Consider the following 26,752-nt stretch of genomic DNA (forward strand, 5'->3'; position numbering starts at 1 on the left):
CGGGAGGATTACTTAAAAAGGGTACGTAAGAAAAAACACAGGAGGTATTATTCAGCTCCGTGAAAAACCACTCCGCAAACAGGGAGCTTGTTTTTGAAGAGGAAAAAGTGGCAGCCATGCGTGTTCCTCGGTTGGAAGTTAGATGCAGGGCTGCGGGGACCGAGGAGGGCCGGGTCGCGGTGAGGAGCTGGCTTCACGCCCGGCCGCGCGGCTGCGAAGGCCTCCGCCCCCAGGCCCGCGCTCCTCCCTGTAAAGTAAGAAAAATCTACCTTCCAGAGAGACTGTGGGCAGCTGCCAGTGAGAAGCGCCTTGAATTTATTGAAAGTATTTTCTTCAGGACGTGAACAAGGACTTATGGTCAGCACTTCCCCGGGATGGAAGAAATGAAAAAAAAAATGAATTTGTCGGGTGAGGCCCAAAGCCAGTGGAGTCTGATCTTTCCCCATAAATCCCTCCGGATCCAAGAGCCATCTCATCCATCAAGTCCCAGCCACGTTCTTCTATCTCACAAAGCATCCTCCCGCTCCTCACTGTGTGCTGAGGGACTTCACACTTGGACCAATCCCTCCATTAAGATGCAACATGAGATTTGGACTACAATGCAGCCAGTGTTCATCTGCGCTCCCAAAATCCAGGGGAAACCCTGGACATTCTGCATTCCCAGGTGAAATATTTGGAGCCGCCCCCCCTCCCCCCATCCCACCCGTCCCCTCACTCCTCTGCTTATGGTCCATGTTTCTCAGGGATCATCCCCGGAGGCATTCTGCTGCACGAGGCTCAGAGTCACACTCGCTTCCCTTTCCAGAAGGAAATTCTGCGCTCTGTTCCTGCCTTTCTCTCTGCCTTCTCCGACAACGTCTGGCTGCCAGATCAGTTACCCTCCGTCAGGCAGCCCACCGTCGGTGCTTGTGAGAATCATGGTCGTAACCAATCTCAGTGTCAAAGTCTTCTCAAGGACAAGGTGCCCATCTTGGGAAGCTGAGCTGGGCAGGGCCTACGGCTGACAACGCCCCGGGTGTCCTCTGAAGTCAAGTTGAGCTGAGCCCTGTCTGAGTCTCAGCTGCCTCCATAGTGTGAGTAATACTGGTCCACAAGCATTTGGAGAGGAAGGACTTCGGGGTTTCAGTTCCATCGCCCACAGGAAAATGATACTCTCCAGCTGTCTCTGGTGTGTGCTTGCTGGGCGTGGGGGCGGGGAGGGGGGTGTGGGGGCGTGGTAGCATGAGGCAGAGGGCATATGGACCAATAGGATCATGAACGTTTTGTGTGACCTTTAAAAGCCATTTAAATTGCTGAGTCTCTCCCAAGTCTCTTGTCCTTGGCTTCTCGAAGGACTGAGACCAAGCCGGGCCTTAGAGACCTAAGGGTTCTGGCCCTGGAGTGCCGAGCCCCGGGGAACATCCTCGTCCTCGCTAAGGGACTTCCTGTCGCTGGGGAACCCAGAAAAGCACGCTTTGCTCTGATGCTCTGGTCAAGGGGCCAGGACCTTGGGAAAGCTGGCTTCAGGAACTCCACCCCGTGACACCCGTTGGCTTTCCTCAGCTGTCACCGTGCTTCCTTCCCCGGAGACAGCCCTGCCCTGTGCGCCCGCTCCCCCGTCAGGGCGGAGGGCTGTGCTGCCTCCAGCACTTGTTCAGAGCCGTTTGGCGCCCAGCGGAGAAGTCCAGCAGGCATGGCTGCTGCTGCGTGAACGCTAGGCTGGGGTGAGGTTGAGTCGGAGATGCTGGCTCCTCAGCTCTGGCAAAGTCTGATGGTGTGTAGAGGTCGGATGGAGTTCGGGGGCCAGAGGGGAGGGGAGCGGTGCGGCCGGCCGCTGGGCACCCTCCCGATGCTGTGACATCACTGAACCAGGGCCACCAGCCCCTCGTGTTCAGGTCACCTGTCAATGGCAGCACAACTCACTCCAGCCAGGCACGGACGCTGACCAAATGCACAATCCTCACAAGGAGCGGGTGGGAGAATCACTATGCCTTCGTCACTGCGGGGAAGGAGCTCAAGGTGCCCCAACACCCAGCCAAAGCCATTTCCTTCTGAAGGGTTTGACATCACACAGAGCTTTGTGAGCTGGGCATCACCTTAAAGCAGTGTCCTGAGGGCGGGACTTGGGTAGGGCACAGATTAATCCAAGGGCCCAAGTGTAAAGTCACTGTACAATCTGCCATCCTTATCCACCTTCCCCTCCTGTTTCCTATACGTCACCTCGAGCCACGGCCCTTCTATTCCTCTACTGGCACCACCGAGTTCTCCTTGTTCTCTGATGGGATGGCAAGGTAGTCGGACCTGTAGGAGGACAAATGGGGGAAGAGAATCAGCATTTTTGTACCCAGAGGTGAGAAAGCAAGAAAAGGGAAGGCGCCAGGATGCCTGCACAACCGCTCTGCGTGTCCTCTGCTGTGTTTCCCAACAGGAACCCAGAATGGCCCCTCCAGGGGACTGGAACAGCAGCAGTGTTTGTTTGTTTGTTTGTCTGCTCTCCCAGCAATCTTCTCATTCACCCCCACTGCTCTCAGGACTTAGTATTGTTAGATTAAAATGTTGGCAGAACTGATGGGTGTGAAATTGTATCTTAGAGTTGCTTTAATTTTCACTTCCTTGATCACTGGCAAAGTGGAGCATCCTATATAAAAGCCTAATATGCAAATCAACTAAATGGCAGAATGACTGTTGGGGGGGGGGGCGGGAGTGGCAAGGGCCAGCAAGCGGGTGGTGCCAGGCCAACCACGGCGGGTGCCAGCAGGCAGAGGGAGAGGACGGTGATCGGGAGGCAGCCGGGACCAGCAGCAGCAGAGGGGCAATCGGGGGGCGGAGCCAGCTGTTCACCAGCCAGCACCGTCCCCTCCCCGGATCAGCCCGCTGGCGTGGGGAGCGGGCCTAAACCATCAGTTGGACATCCCCCAAGGGCTCCCAGACTGCAAGAGGGCACAGGTTGGGCTGAGGGACACCCCCCACCCAGTGCACGAATTTTCATGCACCAGGCCTCTAGTCTTTTCATAAGTTTACAGGCACTTTTGGTTTCTACTTCTGTAATTTGTTCATTTGCTTTGCTCATTTTTCTTCTGAGATACTTGTCTTTTTCTCATTGATTTCATATCTTGAAATTAGATTCTTCCAGTCTGTTTGTCTCCAAACTTTGCTTTTGGATTCTTATAATGAAAAATTAATGTTGAAATACAGGGGTGGGCAAAAGTAGGCTTACAATTGTGAGTACGCAAAACAGAGTTCATTCTTGTATTATTATTTATTTATTAAATTATTGTATTTTTTATTATTTTTTTAATAAATCTTTATTCAGATTATTACAATTGTTCCTCTTTTTTCCCCCATAGCTCCCCTCCACCCGGTTCCCACCCCACCCTCTGCCCTTACCCCCCACCACCACCACTGTCCTCATCCATAGGTGTACGATTTTTGTCCAGTCTCTTTCCGCACCCCCCACACCTCTTTCCCCCCGAGAATTGCCAGTCCACTCCCTTTCTATGCCCCTGATTCTATTATATTCACCAGTTTATTCTGTTCATCAGATTTTTTTATTCACTTGATTTTAGATTCACTTGTTGATAGATATGTATTTGTTGTTCATAATTTTTATCTTTACCTTTTCCTTCTTCCTCCTCTTCTTAAAGAATACCTTTTAGCATTTCATATAATACTGGTTTGGTGGTGATGAACTCCTTTAGCTTTTTCTTATCTGTGAAGCTCTTTATCTGACCTTCAATTCTGAATGATAGCTTTGCTGGGTAGAGTAATCTTGGTTGTAGGTTCTTGCTATTCATCACTTTGAATATTTCTTGCCACTCCCTTCTGGCCTGCATAGTTTCTGTTGAGAAATCAGCTGACAATCGTATGGGCACTCCCTTGTAGGTAACTAACTGTTTTTCTCTTGCTGCTTTTAATATTCTCTCTTTGTCTTTTGCTCTTGGCATTTTAATTATGATGTGTCTTGGTGTGGTCCTCTTTGGATTCCTTTTGTTTGGGGTTCTCTGCGTTTCCTGGACTTGTAAGTCTATTTCTTTCACCAGGTGGGGGAAGTTTTCAGTCATTATTTCTTCAAATAGGTTTTCAGTATCTTGCTCTCTCTCTTCTTCTGGAACCCCCATAATTCAGATGTTGGTACGCTTGAAGTTGTCCCCCCATTGAGGATCAAGTCCACAACCTGGGCATGTGCCCTTGACTGGAATCGAACCCGGGACCCTTCATTCCGCAGATTGACGCTCTATCCACTGAGCCAAACCAGCCAGGCATAAAGATATTTTTTTAAATGCCCTTAATAGAATTTTCACGTTTTGTATTTTACCTTGTCTTTAAATCCACTCACAGTTTATTTTTGGTTAATGTGGAGATGGAGAATCTCTTTTGTTCTTTTCTGTATGGACAAGGACTTGTCCCCATCCACCGACCGGACAGCCCGTTCCTCCTTCGGTGGCTGCATTGCCTCTGCCACGTGCGGTTTGTATGCAGAGTAATGCACGGGGCTCTCGCTTTGTCCTGCTCTCCACGTGGGTGCCTAGGGCAGTGTCAGACCCTTGCTCTGACAGTGTTCTAAGCAAGCCTCACATCTGGCAGCGGAAGTCCTGCCAGCCACCTCCCCCAACCTACTGTTCTTCCTTTGAAATCAGCAAACTATGGCCCAGCGGCTCAGAAAGGTGGTTACTTGTTTAAAGGGCTGCAAGCAAAGAAACAAAACAAAAAACACTGTTCGGAGAGACCCCGTGTCCCCGGCAAAGCCTAAAATATTTGCTATCTGGCCATCCTTCGGTTTAGCTAGTTTGGGTCCTTCCGTGTGACTTTTAAGATCAGCTTATAGTTCCTTGAACAATCCAATAAATATTTTGATTGGAATGTAATTAAATTTGCACATTACTTTTGGAGAGAACTGCCATGTTTGTAACAGTAAGGTTTTATTCTCCGGTTAAGTCTTTCTGAAGTCTTTCAGTAGTTTTGTAATTTTATCCTTAAAGGTCTTCTACATTTTTATCAAATTTATTTCTGGGTACCGGAGAGTATTTGTTGCTATTATAATTGAAAATATTTCAATGCTTTTCTAAATTTTAGTGGCTGGAATATAGTGATTTCTGTATTTTTATATTTTTATTTATGGCAACAAACCTGTGGAATGCTCCTATTAATTCTAATAGTTTGCTCACTCTAGATTCCCTTAGATTTTCTATGCACGTAATCATAGTGGGTATGAAAAAGTATAATTTAGTTTGTTTCTTTCCAAGTCTTACTCTTTTTTCTTTGTATGTGCTTCGTCCACTATCTAGGATCTCCAATATAATATTGAAGAGAAGCAGGGAGAGGTCATATCCTTGACATGCTTTTAATATTACTAGTATAGACAATTCTTCTAAAGTTGGGACCCCCAGGTGACATTTGCTGTAGGTTATCTTAGTAGCTGCCATTGGTCAGTTTAGAGATGCTTGCTGTGTGGGTGTAGATTTACATGGATTTATCCTGCTCAGGATATATTGTGCTTCCTAAATATGAAGCGTCCTGCCTTCCTTAGCCACTGTATCTGAATTCTCCATTTAAGCCTTTTCTCAAGTCTTTCAGTAGTTTTGTCAACCAATTGGTTTCATTGTTTCTTCTCCCCGTTTTCTGTTTTAAGGGATCTTCTCATTTTTTTCTTCATGTTTTTTTGTGATATTTCATCTTATTATATCTCCATTCTGTGTAACATCGTTATACTTATCTTCTGGTTACCAGTATGAGGTGCCAATCCATGGGGTCTTAAATTGTATTGACTGCGTTTTCCTTCCCCACCCCCTTTTTCTTTTTGTACTTTTTGCCACACCATGAGGTCCAGGGCTTTCCTGAGAAGACTCACAAACAAAACTCACCACCCTCCTGGCTCCCAGGCTGCATAGCGTCTGGCTTCCACCTTTCCCTCCATCCTCCCAACACAGACTCTTACTGAGCATCGCTGTGCGGTCACTGGGGGAGCAATGAGACACCACCTCCCAATCTCCGGGGAACTTGGTGTAAACAAAGAATTTTTTTAAAGGAGGCCTCTGAGGTGATTCAAACAAAATGAGTGCTTCTTTTTTCAAAGGTTGGGGATTCCAGGTAGCTTGATAGGTGAGAGCAGGTGAAGCAGGAAAGAGGTTAGAAGAGGCTCCAGGGCTGGGTTTGATTTAGAGAGGAAGGACAGGGAAAGGCCAGGTCTGAGGGTTTCGTATGCTAATGAGCCACCAACATAACTTAATGTTACCCAGGAAAAGCTGTGGCTTTAAATCCCCTGGAGGGGCCGGTGGAGCCAGAAGAACCTGCCCAGGAGATGGACCCTGCCATCCACAGTGACCTTGGCAATGTCACTTACCCTTACCTACTTCAACTGCTCTCTCTCCTCTCCGCTCCTTTTCTTTTCTTGCCAGCATTTGATGGTGTCACTATTTATTTTTTATTTATTTGTTTGTTTGTTTGTTTGTTTTAATCCTCAGCTGATGATTTTTCCCATTGATTTTTAGAAAGAATAGGAGGGAGGGAAGAGGGGGAGAGAAAGAGAGACACATTGATTGGTTGCCTCCCACATGAGCCCCTACCTTGGCTGGGAATGGAACCTGCAACCAAGGTACATGCCCTTGATGGGAATCGAACCTGCGACCCTTCAGTCTGCAGGCTGATGCTGTAATGCTGAGCCAAATCAGCCAGGGCTTTTATATATTCACTAAAGGCCCAGTGCACAAAATTCATGCACTGGTAGTGCCCCTAGTGGCTACCAGCTGCCAGCCGGGGCCTCCCTCCCTTCCCCTGGCCAGCCCTGCCCCCTGGTCAAACTTCCGGTAGAGGGGACAATTTGCATACTAAGCTTTTATTATATAGGCTTTTTATTCCCATTCCCCCCACCCTTCCCTTTGGCAATCTATATATCTATGTATTTCTATATCTATACATCTTTTCTGTTTTGTTTCTTCGTTGTCTGATTTATTTCACTTAATATAATACTCTCTAGGTCCACCCATGTTGTCACAAATGGCAAGATTTAATCCTGTTTTACTGCTGAACAGTATTTCATTGTACATATGTACACCACAGCTTCTTTATCCATTCATCTACTGATGGGTATCCAGGTTGCTTCCGTAGCTTGGCTATTAGTAGTAATGCTGCAATGAACATAGGAGGCATCTATCTTGTAGAATCAGTGTTTTGTGTTTTGATAAATACCCAGATGTGGAATTGCTGGGTTGTAAGGCATCTCTGAGTTTTAATTTTTTTAAAAACAACTTACTTTGTTTTGATGAAAAAAAGAAGTAGTGGGCAATGGAAAAAAATTATTTCCCCAATAAATTACCACATACCATCACAGGAACGGGCATTTTCCTACACATGAAAGGAAAGGTCTTAGTTACAGAGCCCACACATTACCGGGTTCCAACGTCACTTAGAGAAGCCGCACACGAAGCAAAGTGCTCACCCACGTTGGCACGGAGTGTATGACAGGAGCGTGACGCACAGGGCCACCGCTGGGCTCTCGTCACTCAAAAATAAATCTTCCCGAAGCACTGCTCTCCGCCTAATTTTTACCTTTTTTGAAGAATCTCTATTGTGGCTGCAATACTCTACGATCCCAGCAGTACACAAGGGTCCCTTTGTCCACATCCTCACCAGCACTTGTGATTGATTGAATTACTGACAGCTACTCTGACAGGTGTGCGGTGATGTGTCACTGTGATTTTAAAGGGCATCTCTCCGATGATTAGTGGCATTGAGCATCTTTTCATATGAATGTCCTCTTTGGAGAAGTGTCTATCCATGTCCTCTGTTCATTTTTTAATTGAATTGTTTCTTTTTTTGGTGTTAAGTTGTCTGAGTTCTTTATGTCTGTATTTTAGACATTAATTCCTTATTGGCTGTATCATTGGTGAACATCTTCTCCCATTCAGCTCTGCTTGGATCTTTATTATACTTTCTAACTCCTGGTTGAAGTTCCCCCTTAGTTCTTCTAGTCCCGTGGTCGGCAAACTGCGGCTCGCGAGCCACATGCGGCTCTTTGGCCCCTTGAGTGTGGCTCTTCCACAAAATACCACGGCCTGGGTGAGTCTATTTTGAAGAAGTGGCGTTAGAAGAAGTTTAAGTTTAAAAAATTTGGCTCTCAAAAGAAATTTCAATCGTTGTACTGTTGATATTTGGCTCTGTTGACTAATGAGTTTGCCCATCACTGTTCTAGTCCACTGTCAAGTTTCTTTGAATTCTTTATCAGAGGACTTATCTCTGCTTCCTTAGGGTTTCTTTCTGGGAATGTTTCTTGTTCCTTCATTTGAGAGATGTAGTATTCTTCTGTCATTTTGTTTGACTTTCTATGTTTGTTTATACGAATTAGACAAAATCGCTCTCTCTCCCGGTCTTGAAAAGCAAGCTTATAGAGAAATCGGCCTCTGGTCAGCCTGTGTGTGCCAGGTGGTTTTGCCAGGCAGGTAGAAACCAATCGGGGGCGTGAAGCATCCGGGCACTGGTCTTGCTGAGCCAGAGTGGCTCGTGGTGCGGAGGCCAGGTGCGTGTAAGGCCTTGTTGGTCCTACTTGCTTTCTCTGTTCAGGGCCTAAATGGGCTCCAGTGATATGTCCCAGGATGCACTGCAGCGACCTTGCAGGCGGGCCAGACCTGGACATGCCCTTGCCCACACAGGTAGAGGTAGAGGGGTGTAAGCACAGGCACCTCTGACCTGAACCCCCACAGTCCCAGCAGCTCCCGCGCTCCCAGGCGGCTCTGCGCAGCCCCTCCCGTGTTTGTTGCACAGAAGGTGGTTCTGTGTAGAAGCCACCTCTCTCTCGGCTCCATGTGCCCGGGGTTCGGGGAGCCAGCTGGGGCCCGGCAGGGCTTCAGCTGCCCGGACACCGCTTGCTGAGCTGGGGCGGCTCCCTGTGGCGGCAGGTGCTGTGAGGAAGCCCCGTAGTTCCTGCTGCTCCTCCGCCCAGAGGCAGCTGACCTCGCAGGCGGACCACAGCACCCATGGCGCTCCCGCCCCGAAGGAAGCGGAGCGCAGTGTAAACTGTGGCACTCACACGGCTCCTCGGACTCCCCGGTCCCCCAGCCTCCGCTCCTGGGCCTCTTGCTCGCGGCTGCTGTTCAGAAGCCACCCATTCGGCCCTCGCTTGTCTCTGTGAGTGTGAGTATCTTGGTTTGCTCGTGGGAGGGCGAGTTCTGTGTCGTCCTATGCTGCCTCCTCCACACGCCGCCTTGCACCTCGGACCGTGTTTTTCGTTTCCAACTTTTAAAATTCCTCTTCAAATCTGCCTGCTCTTCTTTTTCTTAGCAACTTACTCTATTCTTATGCTTTGGGCTCCTTCCTTTATTGCTCCAGCTCTTTTAAACAGACCCATTTCCATAGTCTCCTAGGTCCTCGCTGTGTCTGAAGCTCCTCGGTTGGCATTGCCTTCTCCGGGGAAAGCTGATGAGCCGCAGCCAGGGCGCTCCCTGCGGGAGGTCTTCACCGCTGCGGCTCGGGCTCACCGGCGGGCTGCTTTCGGTAGTTGCTCATTATGGAGCTTCTCAGCATAGCGGCTCCTGGATCACGTGGGTAGTGTAAGTTTAACTCCCATACAGTGTGAGAACAGGCTTGTGGCTACTAATTCTCAAGAATCTTTGATGTCTTCCTCCTTGGAGTCAGGCCAGGGTGGATGTGCTTGGTGGGCTCTCCCGGGCTGTGGCCTGATGATTTCGGGCCTGCCGTGTGTGCAGCGCGGGCTCCCTGCGGGTCCCAGCTCTCCCGGGGCCTCATGGTGGGCCTGCTGCCCGCGCAGGGAGCCTCCTGCCCAGGTCTCGGCACCGCCTGTGCGAGCGCTGCATGCGAGCCCCCACGTCGCCAGGCATGTCGGCCTCCCCGCGCGGCCGTTCTGTCTATCCCACATCGGGCCAGGTGACATTTTCCCCCACTGAGGTCATAGCTATCATGCAAACGATGCTTCCTTTTAGTAAACATTTCCCGGCGGCGGTGGCCGGCGTTTCCAGGCGACTGCCTCAGCATTGCCAGCCCCAATAACAGGCCAGCACGGTCTCCTCACCCCTAGCCCAGCATTTCCCGCTGTGCTCACTCCTCGGTGCTGGGCAAACAGGGCCCAGGCCTAGGCTGGCCTTGGAGAACGAGGGCCCTGCTCCGGTTCTAACCGCTCCCCGCTGAGGGGAGGAGCATGCTGCTTGGAGCGAGCGCCGTGCCCAGGCGCCCGGTGAGCAAACAGCTGACGGGAAGAGCCGGGCCATTACGAATGGAGAGGCTCAGGCCCCGAACCCAGCTCTCCTCTGCTGTCTGCGTGGTCCCGCGAGCCGCTTACCTTCTGTGTGCCCGTTCCAGCATCTGTGAAATGGGCATAATAATGCTAATTCCTGGGCCTGAGGGGGCGGCTGGTGAGCTTCCCATTAGCGGGGAAGAGTACAGGCCAGAGGTAGCAGGCCTGAACCCAAGCCTTGCTTTCCCTTGGGCAAACTCTCCAGCCTGTGTCCTCATCTGTAAAATGAACACACTGATGCTGACACCTCAGAGGCTGCTGTGAGAAAAGCAGGCGACTATGTCGCTTGCTCAGCATTTCGCCTGGGAGAGCGAGCCCTCGGCAGGCGCTGCCCAGCACTACGTGGCACCTCGGGGCTTACGCGTTCTCTTGGGCGGCCTCTTCAGCCTTGGAGACCTTCCGGTAGCAGTAGATCATCTCGATGAGCAGCCACAGGGTGAGGAAGACCAGCAGGATGTACATCATGATCTCTGAGACGACAGAGGTGAAGTCCTCTCCAGCTGCAAGAGGAGAGTAAGGCTCAGAGCGCGCATGTCAGCAAACCCAGCCCTGCCGTCGGGCCCGGGGTATAAGAAGCCTGGTTTGAGTGTGGCTCACAAGCACTGGGTCTCAAGGAACTCAACAAGATGTCAAAGGTCTGTCCTGTCTGTCCGCTTCCTGACTGGCTTTCATCAGCTCTCTGGAGGGAGGGGGGAGGGAGGAGGGGGGAGGCAGAAGGAGAAGAGAGGGGAGGAGTCCTGGGATCGAGCGGCATACACGTAGTGAGGTCCTGGCTTTGCTACTTGCTGCTGTGTGAACAGTCATCTCCCGTATTTGAGACTCAGTCTCTTAATCTGCAAAGTGATGGTAATGACTACATGATTACTTTACCTAATGCATTTAAGAACATCTGTGACATTTAAACGTCTGCCGATGTAAGTGATCTGTCTGAGCTCAGCCTCATGCCTCGGAGGTTGGAGGGGGGGTGGTGCCTCTAGGGAGAGAGGTCAGGAGGCACGGGAGGCCAGGGCAGCCAGCCCGCCCGGGATAGGGCGTGTTCTCTACGGGCCTGTCCCGCTCATCAGAAATGAGTATTGGAGGGTTCTGTGTATTAACCACACGTCCTCAAAGCTCTGCTTCTCAGGCACAGACTGAGCCTGACATTCCCCGTTTAGACCCTTCCCGCGCCCCATGCCGCCCTCAGGATGGAGCCCAGCTTCTATTCACAGCACTTGCAAGGCCACGCACAGCCCAGCCTTCTCCTCGCCAAAGCTCCCTTCTCAGACGCCGTGGTCCTTTGGAGTCTGTGGACATTTCTTCTTCTCTTCCCGCTTCCTAGATTGTCTCACATCCCACTGCTGCCTCCGTCCCAGGTTCCCTCTGCAGTCCAGTCCCGGCCATCCTTCCGGACTCCCCGGGGGTCCCTCCTTCGTGAAGCCCTCGGCTTCTCCGCAGTCATTCACCTCCCCCTCGGGGCTGTGTCCCTCCGTCCCTGTAACTCTTCTCCCTTGTATGCGGTGCATTTGTCTCTCTGCTCTCTGACTGCTGACTGCACACAGGTCCTAGTTATTCCTGAACCCGCAGCTGGTATCTAATCCTAGAACATTCAAAATACTCCCTAAGTATTTGTTGAATGAATGTAAATATTGGTCTTCTTTGTTTCGAGACCAATAACAATGAGAATTAAAGCTTAATACAGGGCCAGAGTCCTGATACACATTCCTTCCTGGTGGGAAGGAAGGTCGCAGCCGTTTCCTCGCCAGCTCCCACCAGCTCATGAGGCTCCGTCACCCTCCAGGCCCTGCTCATCACACGCCCAGCAGAGCCCACCAGGACCTGAGCTCCGAGGAGCGGGCCGGGCTCCCGGGCACCCGGGTCCTGCCTGGGTGCAGCCGAGGCCAGGAGCTGCGGGAGGCTCTCAGAGGCTTGCCGTGCCCCTTTGCAGTGTGCGCGGCCGAAAGCACGCGTCTCCTTTAAATGCTGCCCGGGAGCAGCAGACAGCTGTCCCGTGTTCCGTCCGCGAAGGCCTCGGATCTGTCCCAGCGCCCAGAGGTGGCGCCCAGAGGAAGTCCAGAGTGAACAGAGAAAGAGGAAGCGTCTCTGGGGCCCAGGAACGGAGAAGTGGGGGTGCCCGTGGCAGAGTGAGGGGCTCTGGGCAATCCGAGAGAGCGTGCGTGTCCGGGGGGGGAGGGAGGCTGCCGGCCACGGGGTCACCGAGGATAAGAAAGAAGCAGTGGCAGGAAGTGGGGGGGCGGTGGGAGAAAGATGCCCTGGAAACGGAGCCGCCTGCCAGGCACAGGCTGGGCGGCTGCCCTGCTTCCGGTGCTAATTGGCTCCCGGCGCCGAGCGCTGTTCTCCCAGCTGCCCCTCCATCAGCGGAGGCGGAGGAGTCGCTCAGCCCCCAAGGCCAGGCTGCACCCCCCGCAGCAGGGGTACAGGGAGAAAGCCCGGCGGCCTAGCATCCCGAGAGGCACCCTGGCTGACAGCAAGCTTGTTTTCCTCCTGTTCCTGCTCAGGCCTTGCTCTGGCGCCTGGCGGGCACTGGCCCGGCGCTGCCATGGTTTCCACTGGCTGCCAGGGTCTCCGGAGGCCAAAGCCGGGAGAGCAGAAGGCGGAGACACAGAGGCCCAGTTCCCGGCGTCGGGCGGTCACCAGGCAACATGCCCAGGGGCGGACGGTGAGGGCGCCGGGCCGCCCCCAGGGAGGACAGGTGTGTACAGCAGAGGATAACGGACCTGAACAGAACACCCCCGAGAGCTCCCATCCAACCTGCATTTCACACAGGGGCGCGGGCTGGGGGGGCGCACGGGCTGGGAGGGGCGCGGGCTGGGGGGGCGCACGGGCTGGGAGGGGCGCGGGCTGGGGGGGCGCGGGCTGGGGGGGCGCGGGCTGGGGGGGCGCACGGGCTGGGAGGGGCGCGGGCTGGGGGGGCGCGGGCTGGGGGGGCGCGGGCTGGGGGGGCGCAGGCTGGGGGGCGCGGGCTCCTGGCGTCTAGATCCAGGTGGCCCAGGCCCCTCTGCACTGTCGGATCTGACTGCCTTTCGTTTCCGTCACATTGTCTAAACCAGCGGTCACGCCAATCGGGGTCCGGGGACCACTGATTGTCCGTGAGGTCCGAAAGGTCGGCGACTGCTGTCTAAACAATGGCATCTGTCCTTCGCATTCCAGCTTGCTTCCTACGCTTTATCCCAAAACGTGACAGAAAACTCAGTGTGTGGCCTGGAAGCTGGAGCCCGGCTGTGCTCGGAGAGGCCTGTCTTTCATCTGACCCCTTCTCCCGTGCATGCCCATCCTCTGGCCTGGCCCCCAAACTGCGCGTTGGGGCAGCAGTAATGCTGAGGCTGTGGTGGGAGAGGGGCTGAGAGAGGCTGAGCGAACCGGGTCGCCCGGAGCCTGGGGGAGAAAACACAACGGGAGGGAGCGTACACACCGCTCTCCTGAGGGCAGGGCAGGGCAGGGCGGGGCGGGGCGGGGCGGGGCAGAACAGGGCAGGGCAGGGCAGGGCAGGGCGGGGCAGGGCGGGGCGGGGCGGGGCGGGGCGGGGCGGGGCAGAACAGGGCAGGGCAGGGCAGGGCGGGGCAGGGCGGGGTGGGGCGGGGCGGGGCGGGGCAGAACAGGGCAGGGCAGGGCAGGGCAGGGCAGGGCGGGGCAGGGCGGGGCGGGGCGGGGCGGGGCGGGGCGGGCAGGGCGGGGCGGGGCGGGGCAGAACAGGGCGGGGCAGGGCGGGGCAGGGCGGGGCAGGGCGGGCAGGGCGGGGCAGGGCGGGCAGGGCGGGGCGGGGCAGGGCGGGGCGGGGCAGGGCAGGGCAGGGCAGGGCGGGGCAGAGCAGGGCAGGGCAGGGCAGGGCAGGGCAGGGCAGAGCAGGGCAGGGCAGGGCAGAGCAGGGCAGGGCAGGGCAGGGCAGGGCCGCAGCCAGGGCCCAGGCGCTGGCAGCAGGATGCAAACCACTCAGGAGAAACTCATCCGGACGCTGGACGGATTGCAACAGGCATCGAGTCAGATTGGCAAAAGGACCCCCCCCCCCCCCCCCGCCCCAACGAGGAGCCAGCTGTAGGAAATCTGAAGGTTTTACATGAAAACTCGAGAGCTATCGACGTTTCCCCTTCTCCCAGCGGAGAGCGGGCTCTGCAATGAGAGCTGCCGGAGGGGAGGGTGCCTGCGCGGTTATGGTGCCGGAGGACGGAAGACCGCGGCGGTCAGGCTGTCAGGGCCGCGGGTCTGAGCCCTGTCCCCGCAGCAGCCCTCCCGGCGTGTGCGCCATCGAGAGCACAGCGCCACCCCTGGCAGAAGGCTGGGCTGGGGTCCTGCAGGGGTGCTGGGCTCCCTGGGGCTGAGCGCTCCCGGTTTGCAGGGTGACTTTCTCGAGCCACTGAGGCAGGGTCCAGCACAGGGGAGGGGGGGTGCTGCTCAGTGGGCAGCGTGCGTCTCTCGGAGGCCGTCTCCTTTCCCTTGGGATGAGAGTCAGGGACTAGGAAGACGACTTTCCACTCTCACCTCCACTTTCCACGCTCACCTCCACTTTCCACTCTCACCTCCACTTTCCACGCTCACCTCCACTTTCCACTCTCACCTCCACTTGCCACTCCCACCTCCACTTGCCACTCCCACCTCCACTTTCCACGCTCACCTCCACTTTCCACGCTCACCTCCACTTTCCACTCCCACCTCCACTTTCCATTCTCACCTCCACTTTCCACGCTCACCTCCACTTTCCACGCTCACCTCCACTTTCCACTCCCACCTCCACTTTCCACGCTCACCTCCACTTTCCACTCCCACCTCCACTTTCCACGCTCACCTCCACTTTCCACTCCCACCTCCACTTTCCACGCTCACCTCCACTTTCCACGCTCACCTCCACTTTCCACTCCCACCTCCACTTTCCATTCTCACCTCCACTTTCCACGCTCACCTCCACTTTCCACGCTCACCTCCACTTTCCACTCCCACCTCCACTTTCCACGCTCACCTCCACTTTCCACGCTCACCTCCACTTTCCACGCTCACCTCCACTTTCCACGCTCACCTCCACGCCCCCTGCCGAGAGGAAAGGCGGAGGTGAGCTGGCTGGCCGTGCGCAGGAGACGGGCCGCCAAAGGAAGCCAGCCCGTGGTGACACGGTCAGCTGTCACCGCTCCACAGTGCCTGTGTGCGCAAGCCCCCTCTCCTCCCTCCCGCGGGAAGGGGCCCAGAGCCAGGAGCCGGCCTCACCCTCCTCGGTGACGCGGAGGGGGATCAGCCGCGTGGTCTTCACGAAGGGGCGGTGAGCCTCGAACTCAAACTCCCGGGACACGTTGCAGGTGTAGAGACCGGAGTCATTGAGGGTGACGTTGAGCACCGTGATGGATACGTCCTGCAGGTCCTTGCTGCCATCCCACTGCAGGCGCCCCTGGAAGGGGCTCTCCACCTCCTGGTGGCCGTTCCGATACTCATAGATCTGCCGGAGGAGAGGCAGAGGGTAGGCCCGAGAGGGCCAGGGCAGGAGGGCTGAGGTGGGGAGGGGAGGGCTGAGGTGGGGCGAGGGGCGGGCAGAGAGGAGAACGTAGCTGCAGGCGCAGGAGGGAGGAGACAGTGCCACTCGGGGCTCCGGATGGGGGGGGGGTGTCAGAGGAAGGGGCGGGAGAGCGGCGGGAAGGTGGGAGGTGGGCCAAGGCAGACAGCTACCAGGACGTCTGGACACAGCAGGCAAAGGGGTGATGCAGCCCCGGGACCAGGAGGGCGCTGGGAGGAGCCGAGGCCGGGAAGGAGCAGAAAGAACAGGAAAGAGTGCGGTGTGTCCTGGGCAGCCAGCGAGAGCACGGGAGCCGCGGAGGGGAGGCGGGGGTAGAGGTCATGAGGCATCGCAAAGCCCGGGCCTCGGGCTCGACCCGGAGCTGCTCCCACGGCGATGCGGGCAGTCCGGCCGGCCACGGAGGGGCGGGAGCAGAGAGCTGCCAGCTGCTGTGCACACGCCGGGCTTTCTGCTTTGGGCTGGATTATGGCTGCAATATGGTCTCTGAGCCCTCCTCTCAGACACCCCCTCGGACACACCTTCTTCTCTGTGCGGCTGTGCTATCCAGTCTACGCCCCACGGGCCACTGCAGCCACTGACCTTCACTCCAGTCACTGACCTTCACTCCAGTCACTGACCTTCACTCCAGCCACTGACCTTCACTCCAGTCACTGACCTTCACTCCAGTCACTGACCTTCACTCCAGTCACTGGAGAGCGAATAACAGTCAGGGCCGGTGCCTCGTGGCACTGTCCGCACTCCAAGGGCTCCCTAGCACACGCGGCCGGCGACCGGCAGAGGCGTCCGGAGCCCTGCCCCCTCACAAGGTGTCTATCCGCATGGCTCTGGGTTCGCAGCACAGTTTTTAACGTTCCCTTTCCTCCTTCTGAGCCTCATTCTCTTTGGTTCGGTCAGGCCTGGCAGCCGAGTGGGCAGCTGGCACGGGACCAGGCCTGAGTGCCGGGGGCCTTGGCACCCGGCCAAGGCATCCAGGTTCTTGGACCCGGAGTGGCCTCCGTCATGGCCGGCCCCGAGCCCAGCGCTGGGAGGCCTGCTGGTCCCACTTCAGGCACCTGGCGGGACAAACCTCCATTAGACTGGCCCGTGCGGCCTGGAGTTGGAAGTGAGGTCGGCCCTGGAGAGCCAGGCGGAGAGCAGGGGAGACGGCCGCGCCCCGCGCCGTCGCCATCTCCAGGCTGTGGAGAAGCGTGCCCAGGACACGAGGCCCAGTAAAGGGGTTCGTAGCTGCGGTCGGGGGTCCTGGGCCAAATAGAAGCTCTTCTGCTGCCTTAACTTTTTTGAGCCCCGGTTGCCTCATTGCTATGTGTATATGATTCTTTCTTTAGCAAACTCTTATAGAGTGCTTCCTATCTTCTAGAACTATCCTAAATGCATTAAAAATGAAAGCTCATGATTCCTGGTAACAACTGGTAGCGCTGGTTTATGCCCCATTTTAAGGAGGAGTAAACTGAGTCACAGAGAGGGTAAACAATGTGTCCCAGGACACACGAAGCTAAGAAGTTGCAGTCAGGACTCAAATGCAGGCCGCCTGGCTCCAGGCACCGTGAGTGTGACCGCTGGTCCTCCCCAAGGTGGTATTCAAAGTCTATGACAACCGCTTCGGCGCCGGCGCCAGCCAACCAGAACGGCACTGCCATGCGCAGGAGCAGCCGCCCAGGCTCCTGCTCCGCCGGGCACGGTGCTTCAGGCTCGGTCCTGGGAGGTCTGGCACAGTGTGGAACCACTGACATACTTCACCCCTCATGTGGCTGCACTGGGCTACCCGGGACTGCAGCCTGGGTCATCCCTGTAATTCCTAGTTCACTGGGATCGTGAGTTAAAGGGAGAGACGATGTTACTAGGAGCTCCAAGACCATATTGCAGCCATAATTCAGCCCGAAGCAGAAAGCCTGGTGTGTGCACAGCAGCTGGCAGCTCCCTGCTTCCCGGTGACATTTTAGCCTCCCAGGCCCCTCCTTGGCCCGGCCAGACTGCCCGCATCGCCCAGTGGAGCAGCTCCGTGTGGAGCCCGAGGCCCTGGCTTTGCAATGCCTCATGACTAATACACCTGCCTCATCGACGTTATCCTATATAATAAAAGGCTAATATGTAAATCGACAGAACAGTGGAATGACCAGTCGCTACGACGTGTACTGACCACCAGGGGCAGACGTTCAACGCAGGAGCTTCCCCCTGGTGGTCAGTGTGCTCCCAAGCACTGCTCAGCCAGCAGCTGAGCGCAGCGGCAGTGGTGGTAGCCTCTCTGGCCTCTGTGGCAGCACTAAGGATGTCCGACTGCCGGCTTAGGCCCACTTCTCCCAGGGAGCTGACCTAAGCTGTCAGTCGGACATCCCCCAAGGGCTCCTGGACTGCGAGAGGGCATAGGCCGGGCTGAGGGACCCCCCAGCCAAGTGCACACATTTCGTGCACCAGGCCTCTAGTCTTACATAATGATGCTTGGTGCAGAGACCAAGAAAGGAAGTTTTGTTAGTGTGGAGGCATCGGAAAGCCCGGGCCTCAGACTCGACACTCTGAGCTGCTCCCTCTGAGAGGACGTGGCCAGCCCGCAGGAGGGGGCCCCAGGATTCGGTTGTTCTACTAATTCAATCCACCTACTAGGAGGGTGTAGAAGGGTAAATGCAAACACCTACAAAGTGCCTGTCAGGTGACTAGCACTCAGTAGGCTTTCAACACCAGTTATCTCTCCTTCTTCGGTGACCAGGAATGCCTGTGGCTGGCCCAGGGCCCTTCCTGCCCAGAGCCTGGGTAAACTGAGGCCGGCCGGTCTCTGTGGAGGAGCCGGCAGCGCTTCGGAGAGAAGGAGCCAGTGTCTGTCAGACTATCCTGCCCACCCCCCCCCCGCCACCCCGGCCCCCAGGGGTCAGGCGCACAGCACAGAGGCCCACGAGGGGAAGGCGGAGTCAGCAGTCAACATACAAGGAAATCTTTACCGCCCTCGGGCCTGTAGAACCATTCCACCACCGTGGTGGCCTCCACCTCCTCCCTCTTCATGCAGGAGATGCAGCGCAGCTTCATGGCGTTGCCCTGGACGGCCTCCGTCTCCGAGGGCACCTCCACGCACACCGGGGAGCAGACGCCTGAGAGGCGGACCGGGCCGGGGAGGGGCATGGGAGAGCCAGGAGGGAGGGAGAAGACACAGAGAAGGAAGGATCGTGAGCTAAGTTTGAAAATACCATGTACATGTATGTATACTGCACCTGTGCTCCGGAGCATGCATGCTCCAGCAGGTTCGGAGGGGCATCGAGGAGGCGTGGTGGCCCAGAAGCGACTGAGCGGCTCCCGAAATATTTCACCCCTGATGTGGCAGTGGGATGTGGCGGGCGCACACCCAGCACCCCCTCATTCAGCCGGCATCGCCGAGGCCAGGCCCATGCGAGGCTGAGATGCAAAAGTGAAAGAACCCCAACCTGCCCTGAAGACGCATGCCCCGCAGGGAGCACACACTCCCGCACCCTGACCCAGGCCCGGTGAGCACAGACCAGGCCTGCTCTGCTCCCAGCGAGGGGACCGTCCTGGCGGCTGGGAGCACGCCCAGGGTGGTGAGCCGTGAGGCAGACAGACAGACAGGACCCACCTGGTGAAGACCCCGGTGTCCTTCACACTGAGGGGCCAGAGGTTTCAAAGCCGTGAGAGGTGTGATTAGATCTGTGTTTTAAGGAGAGGGCAGGTAATTCCTATGCATGGTTGCGGCTGGAGCAGCAAGGGGGGGAGTGAGTGACGGCCCAGGAGGCCAAGCAGTGCTTTACGGGGAGAAGTAGAGAGATGAGGGGTCAGACTGTGGGATCCTTACAGTCCCCGCCCTCTGAACACTCGTGGCCCATGACAAAAGGCAAGGGGATCTGAATGCAAATTAGAACGAGTCCAAAGAGGGCGGTGGCTGCCAACAGGCACACGCGGGCGGCGTTAACAGACGCGTAATGCGCAGAAAGCGGGAAAACAGCCCTCTGCCTGCTCAGAACTAGTCCGGGCCGTGGTCATCGGTTCAGGGGTCAGATTCTACAAAAAGAGCATGTTCCATGAGCGCATGCCCAGAGGGAGCGAGGTGGGCGGGAGAATTCTGTGGGGGACACGGAGGCACACACAGAACCTATCTGTCCTCCAATGTTTGAAGGCTGGTCTGTGAAAGGTAAAATAGATTCTGTCCAAAAGTTACAAGAAATTGAGTGTAGCTCAATGTTTTAAAAAATAATTTTCTGGCGCGGCAGCTGTTCACAAACGCAGAACAGCGTTTGGCAAGAGAGCGTGCACGTCACGCAGGGAAGGTTCTGAAGTGCAGTGACCACGAGGACTCGTGTGTCAGGAATCCTTCTGATGCTACTTTTTGAAAAATATATATTCATACTAGAGGAATCGTGCACCGGTGGGTCCCTCGGCCTGGCCTGCGGGCATTGGGCCGAAACCGCTCTCTGATCCCCCCGAAGGGTCCTGGGTTGCAAGAGGGCGGTTCTCGGTGACGCGCCCCAGAATCTGGCTCCCTCCCCTCTTCTCCCAATAGTATGTCACTTTCTCTCTGTATCTGTCTCGCTTCATTCATCTCACTTTACCCTAAGTTGGCAGTAACTGACGACTTGTGGGCATTTGGCTGCAAAATGCAATTATTTAGCAAACAGGATTTACTTCGCCTGGAACCTAGTCGGCCTGGGGCAGGACCCTGCTCATTGGAGGCTCCCGCCCAGCCCTTCCGCCCAGGCGGGAACCTCCTTCTCCCACCTGAGCTGCTCCTTCACCTCCTCCCCTCCCCGGAGGTTGCCCACTGGTGCTCCTGTCCGCCCAGGAGGAGGGAAGCCGCGGCCGGTTTTCCAGCCCCGTGTGGTAGCGGGAAAACTCGCTGCCTCCACTGGAAATCGACATTAAGTGGATGGGCGGGCGCCAGATGTCGGGGCCACAGCCAGTAGGTCCTGCACGTCCCATCATTAGCTAATCGAGTCGAAAGTTTCTGTAAGGACCAGACCCACAACCTCTGCAATGGGCTAGAGGCCTGGTGGGGAGCCAGACCCAAAGTGGGGAGCCAATGGGCTAGAGGCCCGGCCCAGTGCATGGATTCGTGCACCTGTGGGGATCGGGCCGAAAAAGGCTCTCCAACATCCCCCAAGGGGTCCCAGATTGCGAGAGGGCGGTTCTCGGGTGATGCACCCCGGAATTGGGCTCCCTCCTCTCTAGTGCTGGGTGTGTCACCCGAGAACCTCAGCTGCCAAGTCACCACAGCTCAGCAGCTCCTGTGTTGAGCGTCTGCCCCCTATTGGTCAATGCACGTCATAGCCACCAATCAGCCGGTCGGTCGCTTAGTCTTTCCTCTTTATAGATTGATTTCAAAGAGAAAGGGAGAGGGAGAGAGAGAAACATCAATGATGAGAGAGACTCATTGATGGGCTGCCTCCTGCACACCCAGTACTGGGGATCCAGCCCCCAACCTGGGCATGTGCCCTGGACCGGAATCAAACCCGGGACCTTTCTGTCTGCTGGCTAATGCTCTATCCACTGAGCCAAACCGGCCAGGGCTGATGCTACCTTTTAATGAATTAATAATAAAAACAGAACCCCGAAAAATATAAAACACTACCCATTGATAACTAGTCCTCTGAAGGGTCAGTCTGTTCCTGCACTGGCAGGCAGTCCTTTCCAAAAGCGGAGGAGAGCTTTATTTAGAGCTTGAAGTCAGGCTGCCAATTAATTTTGAGTAAAAAATGAAATTTTGTATTTGACTGACTTGGAAGGCAACACCTTTCATTTTAAACGCAGCCTCAATCCTAGTGGCGCTGAGTGAAGTGTAAGATAATAAGGGGCAATAAATGTAACTGGTTTAAAACTCAAGCAAGCGGGGCTGGTCCTGTCGGGGCCTGCAGGGGCGACCTGCTTCTGCGCGGGTCACACGCCAGCGGGTGCACATTTGGGAGACCCGGTCTGCGATGGGTTTGAAGTCTTGATTACAGGCCTGGTTAAAAGCAGAAAGGAAGGAAGAGGTGTGGTCTCCACACGAGTCGGAGTGGAGGAGAGTGGAGAGTGTGCGCTCATATTTAACGAGATGCGGTAAAGGTGAGTGAGTGCAGTTCGGATGCTCCAAAAGCAGAACAGAAAATGCACCGAGGACTGGGCAGTCACCATGATAGAGGCAGGATGAAGATGGCATTTGGCAACTGCTGGTGTTTGATTTACTATTTAACCTCTCTGAGACCCATTTATGCATCAATAAAAGTGCTGAAAATAATATTTATCTAATATATTTTCCATGAAAACCCTCTGGAATAATTGACACAAGTGTGCTTTGTACAAACATCACTTGCTAATGTCCTTTTGTGCTTCATTTAAGTGTTCACTTTTCTGCTTGCTGTGTGCCCGGCACTGAGAGTCCAACAGGGAACCTCCCAGAAGCCATCTCTGCCCTCATGGCGCCTGCGTTAGGGCGGGGAGAGAGAGAGAGAGAGAGAAAATAAGCAGCTCTAAATTGCCACAAGTGCTATGAGGCAGAATAAGAGAGGAGAGAGGAGACAGTGCGTGTGCTCACTGGGGACAGCCCCCCGAGGAGGGGGCGCTGAAGGAGAGAGATGAGGGCGCGAGTTGTGTGAAGGCGCCAAACAGAGGGAAGAGCAACTCAAGGGCCGGGGGTGGGAGTGCGCTTGTCGAAAGCAAAGAGCACAATAAAGTCGAGGGAGAAAGTGAGGACAGGAGACAGGGGAGGGGAGGGAAGCCAGGGCCAGGTCGTGGCTGGTCTCCTAAGCTGTGATTGGAACGTTGGCCTGTGCTTAGAGTGACATGGGGTTCTGCATGGAGGAATGGCACGAGCTGACTTACATGAAACTGCACGACATGACCGCTATGCTGAGAATAAACTAAAGAGGCGAGGAAGCACAAGGGTGGAGCAAAGGTAACAGGCAAGCACTGACAGAGTGATCAGGCTGAGCTGTCCTGTGGGGTGAGAAGGGGATGACTATCCTGGAATAGGTGAGAGGTGATGTGCTCCAACGAAAAAGTAGATCAGACGGCCTTAGACAGGAGCCCCGTTCATTCGTTTACAGTTGGAGGAGGGAGGGCAGACTATATGCCGTCGGGCTGGTGAATGTGGGGTGGCAGCCTCGTTCTCCTACGCTGCCCCTGAGATGACAATAACCCAGGTGTCTTCAGAGAGCAGGCCCGTTGATCCCCTTCTCCAGTCAAAGTCCAGCTGAAGGCAGGGAGACACGCCCGAGGGCCCGGACAGTGCCCTGCAAGTGGCCTCCACGTCCTCTCCCCTCTGCTTGCCCTACGCACGGTGACCGGCTGTCCTCCCCTCGGGGGAAGTCTGGTTCCCCAGCCCGCGGGTCGCCAGAGCACCGCTGCTTCTGAAACCCTCTCAGTATCACGAACAGGCTGCGCGTGGAACAGCGGAGGAACGGCAGACGCACAGCCATGTCGCTGACTGTAGGCAGTAACTCCTGGGATACTCTGCATAAATCATTTCACCTGTGGCCTCCTTCTTAATTTTCATGGTGATAACGTATGAGAAGGAAGAATCTGACATATTAATGATGATCATATTTAATTAAGGAATAGCATCAATGTATTATGAGGTGGGTAGTAATGTATATTGAGCAAACTCCTCTAATACCCCCAAATCTTTCTCTTCTTTGGGCATCGCTATATTGCTCCTCCGGAGCTTGGTCTAGACTGCTTTCCTTCGCAATCTATAATAATAAAAGCGTAATATGCTAATTGGACCGGACGACCTTCCGGATGAAGCCGGGGCTGCGAGGGAAGCCCGGGTCCCGGGTGCCAGAGGGAAGCCTGTGCCGGCAGCCGGGGGAAGGAAGGCCTACTCTTGCACAATTTAGTGCATCGGGCCTCTAGTAAGATAATAAATGCTTTGGCTGGAATGGAAGTACTTCCCCAAAAGCTTACTAAGCGGAGTTACTTGCAGATATGCGTGCCCTGTAATGACTTGGTCTATCAGCTTGGCCAGTCACTTAGCAGAGCCTGTAAAGGAGAGCATGCAAGAAGGGCTACTGGGGAAGAGAGGACATCTGGACAGTAGACCTGCAGAGGAAGTGTACAGAGGGCACCAGAAGCTGAGGATGAGTGAAGCTCTGCAAAAGGCAATGGTGCCCTGGCCAGGTAGCTCAGTTAGTTAGAGCAGCGTCCCAATCTGCCAAGATTGTGGGTTCGATCCCCAGTCAGGGCACTTACAAGAATCCACCAATGAATGCATAAATAAGTGGAACAACAAGTCGATGTTCCCCTCTCTCTCTTCTCTCTCTCTCTCTCTCTCTCTCTCTCTCTCTCTCTCTCTTCCTTTCTCTCTCTAAAAGTCAATACATTTTTTAAAAAGGCAATGCCATGGCATGGGGAGGGAAGAAGGAAGGTGTCTCGGAGAACAGACGCAGGCTGGATGTCCCCCCGGCACCCTGCACGGCAGCCACGTGTTCACAGAAGCGCTAGGCCAAGCACTTGGAAGCCTCAAATCTGGAGGCCAGATTCCCTAGCAAGTCTTCCCCCCGAGCTCCTTTCCTCGTCTCCAAATTAGAAGTGACACCACCCCTTAGGGTTGATATGGGGCCAAAAGAAGGAATGGACTAAACCGTAATGGTAGCCCGGCTGCCGTGGCTCAGCGGTTGAGCATCGACCTATGCACCAGGAGGTCATGGTTCGATTCCAGGTCAGGGCACATGCCCGGGTTGCAGGCTCCATCTCGCAGGAAGCAGCCAATCAATGATTCTCTCTCATCATTGATCTCTCTCTCTCTTTCTCTCTCCCTTCATCTCTGGAATCAATAAAAAGATATTTTTTTAAAAGTAATGGTGCTTTGTAAACTATAAAGCCCCAGACAAGTGTAGGGTTGTTGTTGTTGTAATTATATACATTATTTAAAAAATAAGGGAACATTTTCCAAAATATGCAGAATGTAAAAGAATGGAAAGATTCTTTGTGTTCATATCTTTTAAAATATATTTTTATTGATTTCAGAGAGAAAGGGAGAGGGAGCAAGAGATAGAAACATCAATGATGAGAAAGAATCATTGATTGGCTGCCTCCTGCACGCCCCCCACTAGAGATCGAGCCCACAACCCGGGCATGTGCCCTGGACCGGAATTGAACCCAGGACCATTCAGTCCACAAGCCGACCCTCTATCCACTGAGCCAAACTGGCTAGAGCTCCAAGTGCGTAGTTTCACTAAGGCAGATGGGCACAATCCCTTCTAATTACACTGGTTATTATGGCATGAAGAAGGTAACTAAGATCATGTACAAACAATATATCATCTAAAAAACATCTCTTTTCCCCTCAGGATCTAATTAGAGAACCAAGGCAGAGGTACCCAGAACTATACAACTACCTCACACGGACACACATGTGCACCCGCTCCGTCCTCACCAAGCCATTCAGATATCCATACGAAGAGGCTCAGACACACACTGGCGCACACATTCACCCACCGAGGCTCACACTGATGCGCAGTAAAGCATGCTCTCAACTACATGTTCAGGTATTATCATGTAGCCTCGCTAACTCCCTCTGCCCACACACAGGCCCCCACCCCGAGTCCTCTGTGACATCGCTGCTCAGCCTCACCGCTGTAGGGCAAGCTCCCTGATTGGAAGGAGAAAGTCCCAGCGACAAGCGAAGAGTGTATGAACCTTTGAAGGCAAAACCCCCGCTCCCCACACACCACAGCACCTTAGCTCCCCTGTTCATGAAAAAAAAAAAAAGATGCAGTTCTCAGGTGCCAATCTACCTAACACCTCTCGCAAATGACGGAGCCTGTTTTCCTCCCATTCCTGGTAAGATTTATCAGATGGGTCAACAACGAAAGTATGTTCTGTCTCCAAATGCATGCGCCCAGCTATTTTTAATGTGTAGAAATTCACTCGAAGACGCAATAAGGTTTCCAAGTCACTCCTCACTGAGAAGCATTAACTGCACTGAAATGTTTATGGGGAAAGCATGCCTTGCAATGATAGCAAATGGGAGGCGGTGGAGGAACCACCGAGGCTGGTTCAGGAATAAAGCAACAGGGGGTGGGAGGCGTTTATCCAATCTCAGCCCAGCTCCCCTGCAACCCTCCTGGACCCACGATGGCAGACACCCCGAGGGGAGCCCACGGGGCTCCTTTTGCTGTTGGCGTTATTACGGTCAGCGCACTCCGCACGGCGGGGCGCTGGTACTCACCCCAGAAGGCGAGCGCGAAGGCAGCCAGGGGGAGCGCTCCTCCGGGGGCAGGCATCTTCGTAGGTGGTCGCTCCGGGCCACACCGCGCTTCCCTCAACCACGGCGCCCGCGCAGATACTTTCGAGGAAACCCTGTGGGACGAACTGCCCCAAGAGGGCGACGTTCTGGCTGAACGAGGGCCAGGCGTCCGTGACGGGAGGCCCCGCGGGACCGAGCGGGCCGCGGTTTCCGCTGGACCTGCCCGCGCGGCCGCCTCCTCTCCGGGCTGAGGGTCCCGCCCCGCGCGCCGGCCGAGCGCGTGGCTGGGAGCGCGCCCAGCACCACGGACAGCGCCTCCCGCGCGCCCGGACCTGGGATTCCGGCCGCGGGGCGTGCGGGTTCGCACCTGGTCTAGGCGGCCGGGCTGTCCGAGGGGGCCGTGCCGAGCCACCTCTCACCTCCCTTCGGAGCAGCTGCGCTCGGAACAGGATCCACCAAGACCGGGGTCTCCAGCTTCATCCGCCCGGACCCGCTTCTCCAGCTGGGCGTGCCCCGCACCCGCAGCCGCCAGGCCGTCTGAGCTGCAAAATTCGTCCCTCTTCCGTGCCCCCCCACACCCGCCCTTGCTCTCCGGGGAGGCCTGGGAGGACAGGGGGCAGGTGGCAGCTGCTGTTCGCCGGCGACCTCAGAGATGGGGTGGGGGTGAGGGGAGGTGGCCCCTTCCGAAGCTCGCCCTGGATCTTGCCGGGCCCGGACCCCGGGCGGCGGGTGACCAGCTACCCTTCTCCAGGGCCCCCTGACCGTGTGCGCTGTCAGTCCTGACATGCGCAGGCGGCTCTCCACCCCACCGCCACCGAGGACCCACCCCGTGGTGCACACACTCCCCACCCCCACGCAGGCGTGCCCCTCCCCGGGCAGAGGC

At 55.5% G+C, this 26,752-nt stretch overlaps 1 protein-coding gene across 1 annotated transcript; it reads right to left on the minus strand.

Moving 5' to 3' along the window:
* Window positions 1–216: 216 nt before the first annotated feature.
* SCN3B (sodium voltage-gated channel beta subunit 3) lies at window positions 217–26,485 on the minus strand. The gene is made up of 6 exons (XM_079763245.1): window positions 26,237–26,485; window positions 25,852–25,994; window positions 18,630–18,790; window positions 15,413–15,638; window positions 10,584–10,722; window positions 217–2,280 (listed from the first exon to the last, which is right to left on the minus strand). The coding sequence occupies exons 2-6, from the start codon at window positions 25,904–25,906 to the stop codon at window positions 2,217–2,219; spliced, it is 645 nt and encodes a 214-aa protein (XP_079619371.1). The 5' UTR covers window positions 25,907–25,994; window positions 26,237–26,485; the 3' UTR covers window positions 217–2,216.
* Window positions 26,486–26,752: the final 267 nt, after the last annotated feature.

This window comes from Cnephaeus nilssonii (assembly GCF_951640355.1).
Source record: "Cnephaeus nilssonii genome assembly, chromosome: 22".
Classification (NCBI taxonomy): domain Eukaryota; kingdom Metazoa; phylum Chordata; class Mammalia; order Chiroptera; family Vespertilionidae; genus Cnephaeus; species Cnephaeus nilssonii.